Source organism: Paramacrobiotus metropolitanus, unplaced genomic scaffold (genome assembly GCF_019649055.1).
Source record: "Paramacrobiotus metropolitanus isolate TYO unplaced genomic scaffold, Prichtersi_v1.0 Parri_scaffold0000014, whole genome shotgun sequence".
NCBI lineage: Eukaryota > Metazoa > Tardigrada > Eutardigrada > Parachela > Macrobiotidae > Paramacrobiotus > Paramacrobiotus metropolitanus.
The window spans coordinates 1,127,606-1,143,817 of record NW_026570234.1 but is presented as its reverse complement, the minus strand read 5'-3'; the positions used below and the strand labels follow the sequence as shown (position 1 = coordinate 1,143,817).

Sequence of the window (16,212 nt, the reverse complement as noted above, 5' to 3'; positions counted from 1 at the left end):
GATAAGAGCACCGGTGAATATGCTTCAATTACATGGCGCATTTTCGAATAATTAGCAATCCTGAAGTGGTTTTCCTGCTGACCGTTACTTTGGCATACAACACAACCGCATGTTTGGGAGAAGAAAACGTAAACGCCAGCGCTCCTCGCGGGTTCCGACAATCGCATAGCATAACTGTTTTGTAGCGTACATGGCATATTATTGAGAAATCTGTATTGTTACACCGTAGTGATTGTTTATAGCTAGCAAAGATTTGGAAAAAATGTATGGACACCTCGTCATCCATTTTTTCCTGATTATCGTTTTTATTCGAGGTCACTACGCACAGGACACAAATTATTCATCGTCGCATGCGCCATTTTCCGGTACAGGCGAAACCTCGACGCCGGTTAACGCCGGTGACCAAACCGGAAAGGTCATCGGTGCGGTGGACAAGTTAGCCGGGGAAGCGTTGCCCTTGATTGTCCCATCGAAACCAGGAGAAGCGACGCTAACCGAGCGGGTGTTCAATGGTTCCCAGGTATATGATACGCTCAAGAATCTGATGCCGCCCCACAATGGTACGCACATGAAGGGTATGGAACGTATGACCTACGAGCTTAAACTCAAAATGAGCTACGCTCGCGGAGAGGGATCGAGTTCCGAAGAAAGCGCGGAGCTTCGACGCAAAACGGCAACAAAACCCGTGCTGGCGGTGGTGGCTACTGCAGATAACAATGGTAATTCCAGCAGTTCGCCGTACTTTTTCAAGATTAACAGTGGCTCGTCTCTCCAGGGTCATTTGTATGTAATTTTCACAGGGATGACGGTTTTGATAACTCTGTACATTAAGTAACACAATCAATGTTTTCAACTGCTGCCCAGAATAAAGACGTAATCACAATATTGACATTTTTTTCTGTTTTCTGATGCGGAGTAATGAGTGGTGTATGCGTATAAAAATTACAAACTCCAAGTTTCAAAATGTGCGACTGTGTGAATAAAACGAGAAAAACAAAGGATGAATAGCGCGGTACGTTGTAGAAATTTTCGGCATTACGGAAAAAATTATTTGGACTTTCCCATCTTCACAAGCATAAAATAGCTTCGGCAGTAAACATGGTAGCTATGCGAAAAAATCTGAACACAAATTAATAACAGGCACTTCCTTAAGTTCCTTTGATGCCAAAATTGCCACACAGGTAATAAAACGCAGAGAGAACAAACAACTAAACACTTTATTACGGAAATCCAGCTACAATTAAACGGCGACCCGGCCAAACATTATACCGAGCCCGAACAAAAAAGTACAACAATGAAAAAAGAAAAAGGTCCATCATTACAACATCAAGTCCACACCGTTTCAGTAACCAGTTAGTAAGCAATCAAGTCAATTATCCTCTGTACACATTCTAATTTCTATTCCCGAGTTAGAACTGAAGTAATTATTGCACCCACAAGCGTCGATTCATTCGCTCGCAAACCTTTTCGCAACAGGTGATAAAAAAATAATCAAGAAAAAAGAACGTAATCTTCCCAACGTGTTAGGTACAAATACAAAAATCGCTCTCTTTGGAATATAACCGAGATGTCTATGTAAAACGGTCAATCGTTCCGGATTTAGCATGAGTCTGTACTGTCCTGTTCCATATTTTCTGGTGGACTTGATTTTCAATCAAATTCAACGGACTTTCTTGTAGGCATGTTCTCGAGATGCATCTCCACGGCAAATCGGGCAAGTACGATTACTCTAAAAACCAGAACCAAAACAGTTTTAATGCGTTCCTAAATTCAGCTAAAAATGCAAATAGCTGTTTTCCCTTCACAGTCATCTTAAGATCTTTAAACTGGCTTGTGAATAGCAAAATGATTTTTATTAGCCTTTTCCAGCATTCCGGAATTCAGCTATATATTTCGAACTAGGCTGGTTAATCTTACTACGAGTACAGTACTCACCTTGAGCCATTTGTCTATGCATTTGGCATGGAATTCATGACTGCAGGGCAACACACGAATATTCTGCTTCATTTCAAACTCGGATATGCATATCACGCACGATCCTGATTGGTGAATACCGCTCTTCGATTCCACACCAAACCGGTAATTTGCGATTTCTTCAATTTCTGTTCAAGTACCAAACGCCTGAATCAGAACTGATACGCATACAGTCTATAACACATAACTCAACCGGAACTAGGTAAATATTCCCACGCTGTGAGCACAATCACAACAGCGTTGTCGGCAAAAATATATCCACACATACCATTTTTCGATAATCCTTTTGGCTTTCCTTCACTGAGACGTTCCGAGAAATTAATATAATTATCGAAATTTTCGCTTTCATGAGAATTCGGTGGCAATATATCCATGGTTTGCAGAAACTGTCCATTTGAAATAGGATGATGCACGAAACGCCTGTTCAGCCAAATACACATCTTATCAACAACAAATTAATAAGAAGTTACATTTAACCTGAAGAGCTACAATTTTTATGTTACAGCAGCAAATAAACGACCAATTTCGATTGACCTTTGCTCAAATACTATTAAAAAAGACTGAAAACAATGTCGAAGCAAATTATCCAAAAACTGACGAAACAATCCCAAAATAAAGGGAAAACTTACATAATATCATAAGGCGGATAACCAAACTGTAGAACACCAGGATTAGAATGACCGGATACGTTCATAATCTGCGTCAAAGGTGAGCTGGGGATGGCATTCTCCGGCATCCGACGCCGAGCCGTCCATCCCGACCCACCCATTCCCATCTCCCGTGGATGGGAGGCTGACGTCGACGACGACGTCTGATACAGCCCATCATGTTGACGAGCCGCCGCTGTGGCGTTTGAATACTGTCCAGAGGCACCGCTATTGAGCATCGGCATGGGATGAGGCGCATGCGAGGCAGCCTGCCGTGTTGACTGACTGGATTCCATGGAAGACATCAAATGGTAGGGATGGCTGCGGTAACTACTCAGAGATCGCGGCAACAAATTGGAAAGACTTTCTTGCTGGATGAATCCATTCTACAACATCATGAAATCAAAATTTCATTCCTTTGCTGTGTTGATTACGCCAATACGATTTAGTGCTAATAAAAAATATCACATGTTTAAACAAGATCTCGTTCATTTGCGCAAAAAGTTGCATTTAAGGGCAATTAAAAATGAAACTTAACCGGTATACCATACATAAAATTTTAGGAAAAAATCTGCCAACAATAACGATATCATTTTAGCAAAACCCGTTCGCCTAAAACTCGTACCGGTGGTGAATTGCGCTGTTGCAATGGCTGCTGCATCTGCTGCGCCATATTAGTCCCAGCAGTTCTCTGCTGTGCCATTTGAGGCGGATAGCACATGGCAAAACGATTGGGATGACCGAGCGCGGTATTCGGATTGCATCCACGCTGCATCGGAGGGCAGACATTGCAGCACATATGGGGCATCTGTGCCATTCCCTGACTCATGTGCTGCTGCAGAGGATTTAAGCCCGCTGCGTGACAAAAGGCTGCCGTATAGGACGGTGGAAAACTTAAGGCTGCGGCCGGCGCCGCCGACGACACCACGTGTCCACTATAATATCCGCTATGGGGCGCTTCCGACCGCGTAGTGGCCAGTCGTTTGCGACCATTACGGCGAAGGCGTTGAGCGGTGGTCCCGGAAGTGCCGTCACTGGACGACGATGAGCTACTGAGCCGGCTGGGGGCGCGGCTGGAGGACATCATAGAGGAAGAATACAGATGTGGTCCAGTCATGGTACTGTCCAGCGCACGCGGCGGGGACAGGTCCAGGAAGGCTGGATGGCGGGCAACATTGGGGTCAATGATGTCCATGTACCGGCGTCGTTTACGAGATGGGCCCTAAAAATATACTGGCTTTAGACAACAGAATTTTCCTGTGCTGTTCTTTTTTATTTTGGTTGCTCACTTTGTTGATCTTCTTCCAATAACAGTGCACTTATCACAATCATTTTCACTACTAAACAGGTTGGTTCCAAACACAAATTAACCAAATTTAATGGTTGTGAGCTTATGGTAATGCCTGTTTTAATTAGTCTCCGTTTTTCATTCGTCTGTCAACAACGCATAAAAGTGCGATGTATTAATGTGCTATCACGCTCACAAGTAGAGCGAAAATGTAGCACCAAAAGAAAGAATATCAAATTCCTGGCGGAGAACATTCCGTCACAAAGGCCAAGGAAAATGAAAGCGCAGCAAACATGTGCGAATGATTAACGAAGGAAACTCATTATATCCATTAGCCCGTTTGCGACGCAGTACGATATTCATTATTTCAATTTTCACAAAGCCCTTCCAGCTACTTCTTAGATTATACACCCGTCCCGCGCCATTATATCGTTCATCTCTTCCCGGTTCACTGACGAGACAAGGGCCTCGCGATCTAAACCGCAGGCCTTTGTCTCGTCAAGAATATTCCGGAAGATTAATCATTTTAACCGAATACACAGGTTCACCGAGGCTTTCTGTCTCTCCATCTCCCTGTCCACTTGTTTCATACGTCTCCCTTTCCTAATCCGTGCCAATTTGGTCTTGCTGCTGCTCTCCTCTGTCCGCACGCAGTATTATCAAGAAAAGGCTCGGAAGAAAATTCTTTCACATGTCGCGTTTAACGAGCAAAACGGGACAGAACAAGTGGTTGAGCGACAGACATGTCAGACCATGGGCAGAAATTATGCCCGTCCTGACTTCCAGATTATCATCACAATGCTGTGACAAGCGACCTTATGGAAATTATACAGTCGAAATAGGTGCAAGAGGAAATGCGATCGTGCTTATTTGAAGCAAGCGTCAAGAGAAATAAGTGCACAATTTTAAAAGCACTTCAAACTTCCTTAAATACTGAAAACGATTATAACTTACGATCAAATTTTTGCAGCTAAACGTAGTCAGATAAGAAAGTACAATTAAGTATATGACGTCAAACTCCTTCAGAAGGTTGCATGAATCTACGTTAATTTTTTTAGACCTAGAATTTACGTTAATATAGAACTAGTTCAGGTAGAAGAGGGTTTCACATATTATTATAATTTCGTTTCGGTTTAATTAAAATAGCACAGCAATATTTAGTCCAAGAGCAGATCAGCCAAGCATTTGCGATGTTGAGTGACAAGCTCAACGTTGATCAAACGAACCTTTGAATATGCGGAGCTTTGCAAATAGCCCTGATGCTTGCCAAAGGGATTATTTGGAAAAAATGCGCCACGGCACAATAAATCACCGCTCTGGGCCAACCCTTTCTAAAACAGCATTCTATGACCTTCCTATAACCCTCCAACAATTCAACGGTACAGTACTAGCAGGTTATTTATTCGGACAATTATTCCAAACCTAGCACACAGGTAGCGAGTCATTAATTTCCATTAGAAAATTTACAGCGTTTTTCATCGACATCTTCACAGGTCATTAATAAAAAACAAGTAGAATGGCTGAACTGCGTAAGTCATAAACCTACCCTGGAATCTAGAAATCCCCGTATAAGATGTAAGGAGTCAGAACCCCAAAATAGTTGACAGTGCTAAAAGCCTTATATATCGCAATTCGCAACACAGGTAACCCATTTCAAAAATCAAAATTTACACGCTGGTCTGCCACCTATTACGAACATTTTTTAAGACAGCACCAAAGAAATTACGATTTTCTAAAACATATCAAATTTGTAATATTAAAAACCATAAAGCAAAACTTTATATACGCTTTACACCAAATTACATAAAGAGGGATTGCCCGGCTAGCTCGTTGGACCGGCACGCTCACTCGAAGACTGCCATTGCGAGTCTTCACACGCCGGTCAGTTACTTGGCAGCGCCACGCATTTCATCGCAGCAGCAGCTGCACAGTAGTCTACACTCTACAGCACGAGGAAATGGAAGGAACGTCCGTATTACGGCTAAACTAAACCAACTAGAACGTCGTGTCCAGTACACGAACAATCTATACCAGATGGAGCTTTAACTTGCTGCTCGTTGCTATTACTGGCCTACATAACTCATGCATCCGCCGCCGTCGGTCGCACTAGTCATCACATAACGCAAATATAAGCTCAATATTCATAATAAATTTTTCCGCCCCAAAGAGACTGTACAAGGCGTGATGAAATCGCCAATGCGTCACCGCTGGTGTATTCTGGTCCTGCGTTACTCACCTTTTCATCGAGGATCTCATCGGAGCCCAAGTCGGAAGAGATGAGACGAATGTGCGCTGCGTGGGAGCGCGAACCGCTGATGGTGCCGGCGCCGCTCAGCGTATGGGGATTATTCGATGGAGTATGGGAATGACTAAGGCTGGAAGAAGACGAGGATAACGAGGCATACATTGGTGAGGTTTCACCGTTTGGTCCCGGGCGTGCATCTATAAAGCAAACTGTTGTTAGCGTAAAATTAGATACCTAACATTTTTATCTTTAGTCCAGGCATTTAAACGAACATTCAATATAATTTCCATAAGAACACTTTAACAGCCATTAATAATTCTACGAATAGCATGATTTCTATGGATCCGAAGATTAAGTAATAAACTCGAAACAATTAAGCTAACTGAAACAAAAAATAAATATTAACTCGAGACGGAACAAATTTTCGAGTTGCAAACAAAAAAGCAAATCCCCACAAATTCAGAACGTATAACGAGCAAAGCCTAAATCTTTTTGAGAATACAGTGAACATAACAGCAGCTCTACAGGTACGAAAATGCACAAGGGTTACAAACATTTTGATTACATGGCCATGGCAGAACCTGAAGCATGCTTTCATCTGACAGCTTTTAAAACATGCCAACAATGTTGACTCAGGTGTAAACCAACTCCAAAAACGTTTTTTCACATAACACCAATTCCAAATCGGCCTACTAAACACCCCCGTCACTGTTTTTGCTTGCTGGCTCTGCTGCAACAGATGTGTGGTTACGACAGCCATAGTGAACTTCCGAAAAATTCTATCAGCACAATTCAGAAAAATCTGGACTACTTGTCAGGATCTAACTTTTCCAACGAGGTGAAAAATCCATAAATTTAGCCTGCATATTTTCAAATGCATCGAGCTATCAATAATTCTATTACTCACGTACTGAAAATAAATTCTTTCTGCCCGTAAAGCAGTCGCACAATGACATACAAGTACATAAAATATTAATAAATGCATACGCAAGAGAAAACTGTTCATATGACATCAACAGGTACAGGCACTTTCTCATTCATATCCGCCATTTCGTATAAAATACGGATATGAATATGGAAACACCATTGCATCTGCATGCTAAATTAATCCAGTGCTGCGTAATGTCAACTCTAACCTAAAATTACCAAACGTATGAGCGCATCTGATGTGAGTCAAAAACTGTACAAGATTTAACAATTCCCGTCAAAGATGATTCAAAAGGCAGAATCCAAAGAAATGAAAATCTTTTCATGCCATTTTTTATCAAATATATACGCAACTAACGGAAAGCCAAACACTGGGTTAAAATATACAAAAATTACTTTAATTCTCTGCAGCATAACTCGAAAATCCAAGTATACCGATCCCGTTAATCTTCGCTTATGGTTAGTCAAAAGGTGGAGTTACCTATTGCATGCATCATATGCCAACTGGCAACAGGTATAGCATTCACAGAATGATACATGATAAAAATTCCGTTATCACAGTGCACGGCTAAAAGACTGGTCCTGCCCGTAATCCGTAATGCTGGACCCGGAAATCCCGAGCCAACAATAAAAAGCAACCCGCCCAGATCGCTATATTCCGCCCAGCATTTTCATAAAAATAATAATACACCAAATGCACAATCCGCCAGTCATCGCGCCCATATGCCGTTCACGTTCCAATCAAGCACAGCAAAATCCATCATTTCATTTGCTTACTGCATATAAAATGCAAATATACAGGGCCGTTCAATGCTCAAACACTGGGAACATATATATCGCGGTTCTGATGATCAAAAGCCCGGCGAGTACAAGCAGGAAGTTGAATTTGGACACGATCCTTGTAAATGCCGGCAGCAAATACATAAGCCTGGACCAGCCAGAGTACACAGCCGAATATCTCGATTTTATGGCGGCACTTTTCTGCCCAAGAGTACCAACGCGACTAGCAGAAAGGTAGTAAAGACAAATCTCTTAATGGCCAGGGCATATAATTACCAGCCAACGAAATTATGTATCCCCACAGCTAAGCAATTTTCTCCGGGGCCCTGTCTTCTTGCAGGCCAGTTCAAAGCAAATGCATCTGGGAACGCTTAACACCCACCTATTAATCCATACCAGCAGCACAATTCTTTTTTCCCTTTCTTCAACCGAAAGGAAAATCGAAGAAAGAAATGCACAGACCGAGGAGAGTGTACCGAGTACGCTCACGACTAAACCGCCTCTCGCGCTATATGCACTGGTCACCCCACCTTATCCTGTCTGTGGACAGTGTGGCACATACTGACATACGCATTTCCACTATTTCAGAAATAATGCAACGCCGGTAGCATATATTACAGAAGGAAACGAGATGGGGGCTCACCAATATTCAAATCTTTCAAGACTGGTCTCGACACGCAACAATGCTTTCTAATCTCCTTTCATGCTGGCACGGAACACATCATCTTCTTGAGTGCATTTTGACTGTGCTCAAATACGGTGCATTTGGATTCGGACGGCTCGCAGTAAAATTCGCTGGAAGGCCAGGGGATATTTTCCTCTTTGGCCAATCAATCAGACTAATGCACGTACATAATTATTGCATCCACAATGTTGCTACTAGAGAACTAATTTTTTTGCTATCTGTTTAGTCCCAATACTGGAAATAACAAAATAATAATTGTTTAAAACCTTAAAACTGGGTAGAATATTTTGGGAAGCTGTCTAATTGCCTCTGAAATACTAATCCGCATAGATCAATCATCCTTGCGTATGCGTCTTCATTACGTTCACTTTCAATCAGTTCTATTTTTTCATAATACCGGTGTAACCGGTTCAGTACTATCTTCCGGCATTTTTCGCTTTCCGTTCACAAATCCCCTGTCAAAGAACTCTTATTATGGAATTCACGAGAGGACAATGAACAGTATTGACCATGCGTATATTTTTACCTTTACCGGACCAAATAAATTAAGTACTATGTTGTGTACTGTGCACATCGATATTTCTCAAGCGAATTTCAAACATCAACTTTCTGCTGTAAAGACCGAGCACGCCAGATTTCTTATCGCGTTTCACCATGTCTGTCTTTCTCTTTACGCTTTTCCCCTCTCGGCACTACACTTTCGTTTTAACAATAGCGCCCTCTCATTCGGCAATCCCAGCAGCCACGGATATATTGACCGGTACCGTGTTTGGATGGACATAAACACGAATGACCCAGACTCGAATAGAAGCCACTTTACTACCACCGGCTGAAATTCAGCGATCCAATGCATACGACACGGCATGGAATACAGACTGCAGCCTGCATAATGCCATCACAGATCGATTTTCCCTCCACAACACCACACAGAGTCACAGACAAGGAAGTTCAGAGAGAGAGGGGGATAGACAGCGACTAGAACAACAACAGCACTTGGTAACGCCCTTTCTTCCCAAGCATCAGGTGTTGCTAATGCAGCCTACACATCTACACACATTCCACCACGCCGTACCAAACACGCTCCAAGACAATAAATAAACAGCCGAAAAGAAAAGCAGCCACGCTACCGAAGCATAGAGAATACACTGGCTCAAGCCAAGCACAACCTCGTGCAAACAAAAGCCTGCTGCTAATAATACCGATTCTCAGATGGCTCTCGAATAAAAAAACCTAATTACACCATGACAATTGTTCGAATTTAAACGACACACCGTCCAAATTACTGTAAAAACGTCGGGGTCACTTCACATATACGGTGGTACTCCGCGCCCCAAAAAATGCTAGACAAAAATCGATGAACGATTTCGAATACTAAATTCATCTAGATTCAATGCCCGACCGTTTCTCACTTGAAGGAAAACGATATATATATATATAAATTCCCAATAAATCAATTGTTACGAAATCGCAATCAGTATTTACTGAATACCCTTGCGTTATCGTCCCAATAGTCAATAAAATTGAAATTTCAACTGATCTGGCCATACACTGCGAATTCCACGAAAACAATAAACGTTCATATACAGTAGTATCTAATAATTTGTCGATACGAACAAGCAGCACGATGAATTTGATAAAAGTATTATCGATTTCCGTCACTAATAATCAAACCATCGCTTGCAGGACGCATCTGCTGGTATACTTCGTACCTGAATTCAGCACTGTTATACAACGCATTGAAGTTGACTGAACGCACGCAACGAAATTATGTTTCGACCAGTTTTGTATATATACTACCGAGTATATAGTACTGAACTTTTCAAAAATCAAGTAGATCGCACGTATAGGTTTGAACAAAACCAGCAACATCAAGTCCGAACACTATGCAATATAACCTAGCCCCAAACAATCTACAGTATTTTAACAAAAAATTTTATGGAATCTGTAGGCCAAATAAAATTTTTTCCCCACAGAAAGGAAAAAGGGCTGTATGGCGCAGCACTTACCCGCGTTGTTTGAGTAGTTCCTACCATCCTGAAAAGCAGCATTTCTTCCCCGTGACGTCACCCCGTCCTGTTGTTGTCGTGCCGAGTGGGTCAGTGGCAGTGTACTACGCGTGTGATGTCGTAATGACATTCCCAGCGGGAGCGACGAGGGAAACGCCGACAGTGTGTCGCTGGAGGATGATGCAGCCGTCGAGGTGGATGGATTTCCAATACTCTGACTGCTGCCAGTATCCCGGCTTAGTGATTCATCGCCTGCCGACGACGAGGGAACTTTGGCCGCCTCGCAACGATGTGCCGTTGCTAGGGAGGCATATTTGGGTGATACGGTACGGGATGGGAGTTTTGGTGAGCTACTAGATGACCGCTGGCGATCACGGCGATTAACAGGCATGATGATTTGGTTTCTGCGGTGTTCACCGGGATAGCTATCAAACGGACAGCGCTTTAAATCCGCCTTCCTTCCTCTAGCTGTACACCTGCCAGCGGAAGACTGCGTTAAGTAACCACTTCAACTACTTGAGAAAAGTTTCCACCATCAGCTACACCGGATATGGTTAAACTGCGAAAATTAATCACTAGTAATGGAAATTACGAATGCGCAACCGCTTAGAAAGTACATTTTTCAATGGATATCCTTTAAAAGCGTGCTTCATATCCCTTCCTTCAGTGAGGACACAAAATTATTACCATGAAGACTTGAAGCGATAAATTCATTCAAATCACCACACACCATTTTTAAACTAACCCACCCTTACCGCGAAGAATTCTTACCAGACACACACAGTCAATACAGGTATAAGATAGTTCTACAGGTGATGATGTTTTGATGCAATTTTTGAAAAGATTCTTTACAACAACCTAATAAAGACATGAAACCACAAACATCAATCTTTAAAACAGCTACGCTTTCTAATAACATTTCAAGATTACAGTTATTACAGCCAAATTATTAAGAAAATTTAAAATGTTAAATAGGATCACCACCAATCAGCATCACTACCACACGTATGAAACAGGTTCAAGCAAGGATACTGCGACAAAATTCATGCAACAAAACAGATAAACATGACTCTCGTGCCTATCGGCTATCTGCATTATCATTCATCAACAGAATTTACAGCGCGATAATCGCAAAATACACGGGGGTGTTTTAATAAAATTCTCGCACCTTTTGCGGGAGAACGCTCCTCCCGATCGTCCCAATATCAGCAGCGATTCTTCACACACACAACTCCGCACACAATCCAAGATTTGCCCGCAGGTGACAAAAATCCAAATTTTCTGCACAGGTCCTCGCAACGGGACTACAGATGAACGAACAGGTACGCGAACACACAAGTGAGCTGCAGATCACACACCGACGAAGCAACAGACCAAGCAACTCTGCTGCAGAGAATCGAGTTGTGGTCGCGAGCGAGCGCGTGTGGCCCAGCTCCGTCTTTGCGATCTCCGTCGTCCGATATACCCCCACGCCGCGCGTCCTCCAGTCAGTGCAACTGGCCTGCTTCTCTCTCGATCAACCACCTCTCAAATGGACCATACAACACCGGCAAGCGATTGTCTATCCAATCACACCTGACCTCTCCCAAAACTGAACTTCCGCTGCTGAAAATAACAGTGTGGATGAGTTGACGGAAGTGGGAAGAATTAACAAAATACGAAAATATTTTTCGAGATAATTTTTTCACAGTCACCACTCCTATTGCAGCTTACGGAATTTTTTCAGAAAATTACTAGCACGCTTACTTCGCACAGGGAAAACTGCCAAAAGTGCTTTAAAAATGACAGTCAAACTTTTCACCACATAGACTGGCTCTCAAGCACGAAACCTTCTATTCGACATTCCATGCGAGTCTAGGCCATGTGAAATCTACTTGCCAATACACAATTCGACTTTAGCCACACTAGTGTCACAGCCAACTGAATTGCTTTGCCTGCTTTGGCATCGCTCGCGCTGTGTAGGCAATTGCAGCTAGCTAGGCCGTAAATTTCCAGTTCTATGCCGTACCAGATGTGTGCATGCATAGTACGCTAACGAGAGTGCTGTTTTCCGATAACACGTTCACAGTCGCAACACGAAGCCTTTGCAAAGTACGGGTACACGGTTGGTTGCCAGTCAGTAAGCAGCCAGCAGCTGCTGTGCAATTTTGATTACACTGGCTTTGGGCTTCGGCCAGCGCCTGACTATTTCTTCGGCCACCACCACACGCTCGCGAACGATCAATTTGCAGTAGCGGAAAGGAAAGCCTAAATCGAGTGTAGCCAGCCACATTATACATATACACACCAGCGGTAACGCGGCGCTCTCTCGAGTTTTCGCATCGAAAATCAACCAACAGGCACGCAAATCTACAATACCCCATGCCTTAATTGCTAGTTGGGTATTTTTCCAATCATTTGCGCCGGCCTTCCCTTAAAAACGTTTATGCATTAGAACGTAGCACCACCAAAATTCGCACTGATTCTCTATTAAAGTGAACTCGGCTCGCCTAATCTTAAAGAAATAAATACGGAGACTTTGAAAACTTCAGCGCAAAGTTAGTAGTTAGCAGCATGGTGCCAGAAACGCCCAAATCGATCGATGGGTGCAAATCGATAGGAATGCAGCAGCGCACCCATATATCGGAAATGTTACAAACATGTCCGAACACCAAGCAAATATAACCAGAATTATGTGCACACAAGTTTGCAATATCGCTAAAGGGACAAATAAAATATGTAAGTTAATTAAAATCGTTAGAAAACACAGAAAGCTTCGTCAGTTTCCATGCCGAAATCCTCACACATTATTAATCGTTATCCAGTTTTTCGGTTTCCACATTTGCTTGTATCTGTGAACTTTTATTGGGGAAAAGCTATTATTCAGCTTCCCTTTTTATATTAAATTAGTTTAAATAATCTTGTATGTTTTTATCGCTTATCAAAAGCCTGATGCTGCCAATTTCTAATCATCTTTAGATGACTAACTAACTGAGTGTGAGAAAAAATCTTTTGTCAAAAACGCACAGCTCATCGTCCTAAAAAGCCGGTTACATGTACCTGCTTGCCTGTTTTGCTAAATTTACTTTTACTTAACATTTTTCGGCACTAAAAGTTTTAATGCGGAACTATGCTAAAGTTCGGTTAAAACTTCTAAGCTAATAGTTTAGTAAAAAGAAAGTGCACGTAATGTGCAATTTGCGTCACAACGATCCAAGCCTACTATCTATGCAGGGGAATTTGCTCTAGTGACCTGCATAATTATGCGGTGGCTGACCGCTCCTCGACCGATCGATAATACGACCAGTCGGCCACGCATCCCTTGCAAGCGGCACTCTCTGGACAATTCCTCTCCACATCGATCCGTATGCACATTCAAGCTACAGTCAGCAATATTTGTATTCCGCCTTATCATGCAGTTGCACCGCGATGCAATGTACAAATATCCTATAAATATACTGGGCGAAATTTCGACCTTGGCAGATAAGAGGGATACGGAAATGTGCTGTCTGCAGTCAGTTTGCAGAACATTCAGCACTTTCTGTAAGTCAAGCTATAGTAATTCCTCTGAACAACCTGTGCTTCGCATTTCCCCCAAATAATTTACGTCAAAAAATTTATTCTCCACAGTAGGAGTTTGCCAAAAATCCAGAAACCAACGACAAGGATTATTACTGTAATCAACCTCGTAAACACAATACCGCGCTTCCTGACAAGTAGCCCTATATACAGTAGTATACAAGAAATTTACCGAATGTCACAGCCACTTCTGTAAAAAGCAGACTAGCGAGAAATAAGATAATTATTCGGAATTGAACTACTTACCGTAATACAATCAAGCGAAATATGCGAGATATTAATGATAATTCAATTAGATGGAGTACTTCGAATTCGTATTAATAGCAAAAAGTTTTATAGCAAAGAAAAAGATAGCAAATCCATCCAAAGACCCACAAGGCACAGTGACGGTGGCACTTGTACTCACGTCTTCCCTAAATTATAATTTTCATGGCTGGCCATAGATTTCGAAGAATAGCAATCTGGGCTTTCTTTGCCGCGCATTTCGAAAACGTTGCTAGTCTAAGGAGTCTAGATATTCGCAAACAATTTTCATCGCCAAATACTTCGTCCCATCTGCCAGTATATGCAGTGGGCAGTGCGCACTACGCAAACATCAAAAGTATCCCAGTGTGGCAGTGTCTACATATTTTTTCACCCTTTCACTTCGTCTGGAGACGTGTCACCCTCAGCAATGGCTAATAAAATCAAGAAACTGCTCGACTCCACAACTATTTTAAAAATTTTGAGCTTCTCTTCTTCTCCTTCGTTATGAGCATCGTTACATACCTGATCCGCAAATGAGAATGAGTGAGAACAGAGAATCCCTAAACCCACAATGTAGCAATCAGTATATCCCCGGAAGAAAATAACGTCGTGATTGTAGATTGTAGTCCACCACCTGAACTTGGACACTTCCAAAATCTGCACTCACGTGAAAATACAGTATAAAGCAGCATGAATATAAACAGCCATTGCATGGAGAGTGGAGACCCACCGAGGTTGGAACTGGTACGCTCGCTATGTTTACCAGTCGGCTGTCCCGTTTATGTACTCGTACAGCCATGTATTCGTTTAGCAAGCGTTGCGTAACAGGGTCGTCTACAGAAAGATTACTATTGGCCCGAACAAAGTTTTGGGCGTTCCCGCAGTGACGTTTATATGCTTCCCGCCCTGTGAGCCCAGCCAGAGATATTCTTATATGCGAACCGAAATTGCTTTATGACAACGAGGTTGTACCGTAATTCGGAAAAAGCTTTTCTCGGGAATTGAAGAATTTTTCAATGGTCAATAATTTTAGAAGACTTTCAAACTCATGAAGTGAAATAACAAAAAGACGAATTGCAGAAATAATTATAGGGTGGTTATGGAGTGGTTGACGAATTGGGTGGTTATTCTGTAGATCATCTGTAAATGTAAATCAATTTGGAACTACTGTACTTACCGCTTACGATCGTTCATACTGTACTTTATTGTTCATACTGTACTTGTATATTATTTTATCAATGTGGCTTTCAGCCACAATCCATAAGTAAAACTAACTAGGCGATTCGAGTCGCTTTCGCTTGACCTTTCGCCTATTTCATTTTAGGTAGATTGTAAAATGGTTTCTTGTTTTTATGAGAGTGCGACAGGAAGTACGTACTGTAGATGGGCAAGAATTACGAAAGCAGAAAATATGTTTTAACGGTACGTCAGCCTGCGGCCCGGCGCAGCTGCACGTTGAAACGTTCTGGCAGATGTGCGGACAACAGTAAGTACTAGTAACATAGTCGTGCTATGTGGAGTGTGATTGTGCGAACAGCAGGACAACAGTACTCGTATGTATATCAGCTGTTCATGGTCAGAAGTCAGATATTTTAAAGGTTATGCGCAAGGTCCACAACAGTCATTCTTTTCTGTTTTGCAAGCTTGTTTTTAAAATGGTATAGCATAAGTTGCCGTTCAGTTTCGCAATATATTAAGATAGTGAAGTTTTTAGTTTCATAATTTTCCAGAAAATAGCAGAATTCTGTATTAAAGCGATTCAGTTAAAAATGCTTCGTAATTAAGTGGAAATAGTAAGTATGATAACTGTACAATAATACTTTTTAATTATTGTTACAGTAATGCATAATTGTTAT

The 16,212-nt window shown here is 42.1% G+C and overlaps 1 protein-coding gene across 6 annotated transcripts; it reads right to left on the bottom strand.

Annotated features, from left to right (window-relative positions):
- Window positions 1–1,201: 1,201 nt before the first annotated feature.
- LOC129584678 (E3 ubiquitin-protein ligase Arkadia-like) lies at window positions 1,202–15,121 on the bottom strand. Of its 6 annotated transcripts, none has more exons than XM_055476958.1 (9): window positions 14,879–15,121; window positions 11,721–12,157; window positions 10,553–11,028; window positions 6,146–6,351; window positions 3,247–3,843; window positions 2,604–3,007; window positions 2,243–2,394; window positions 1,936–2,102; window positions 1,202–1,729 (listed from the first exon to the last, which is right to left on the bottom strand). In XM_055476958.1, exons 3-9 carry the CDS (start codon window positions 10,941–10,943, stop codon window positions 1,661–1,663), a joined length of 1,986 nt encoding a protein of 661 aa, XP_055332933.1. In that variant the 5' UTR covers window positions 10,944–11,028; window positions 11,721–12,157; window positions 14,879–15,121; the 3' UTR covers window positions 1,202–1,660. The 6 variants fall into 6 exon arrangements, with proteins under 6 accessions (XP_055332933.1, XP_055332935.1, XP_055332934.1 ...); XM_055476960.1 differs by having other exon boundaries at window positions 11,721–12,154; XM_055476959.1 differs by lacking the exon at window positions 14,879–15,121 and adding an exon at window positions 12,299–12,512.
- Window positions 15,122–16,212: the final 1,091 nt, after the last annotated feature.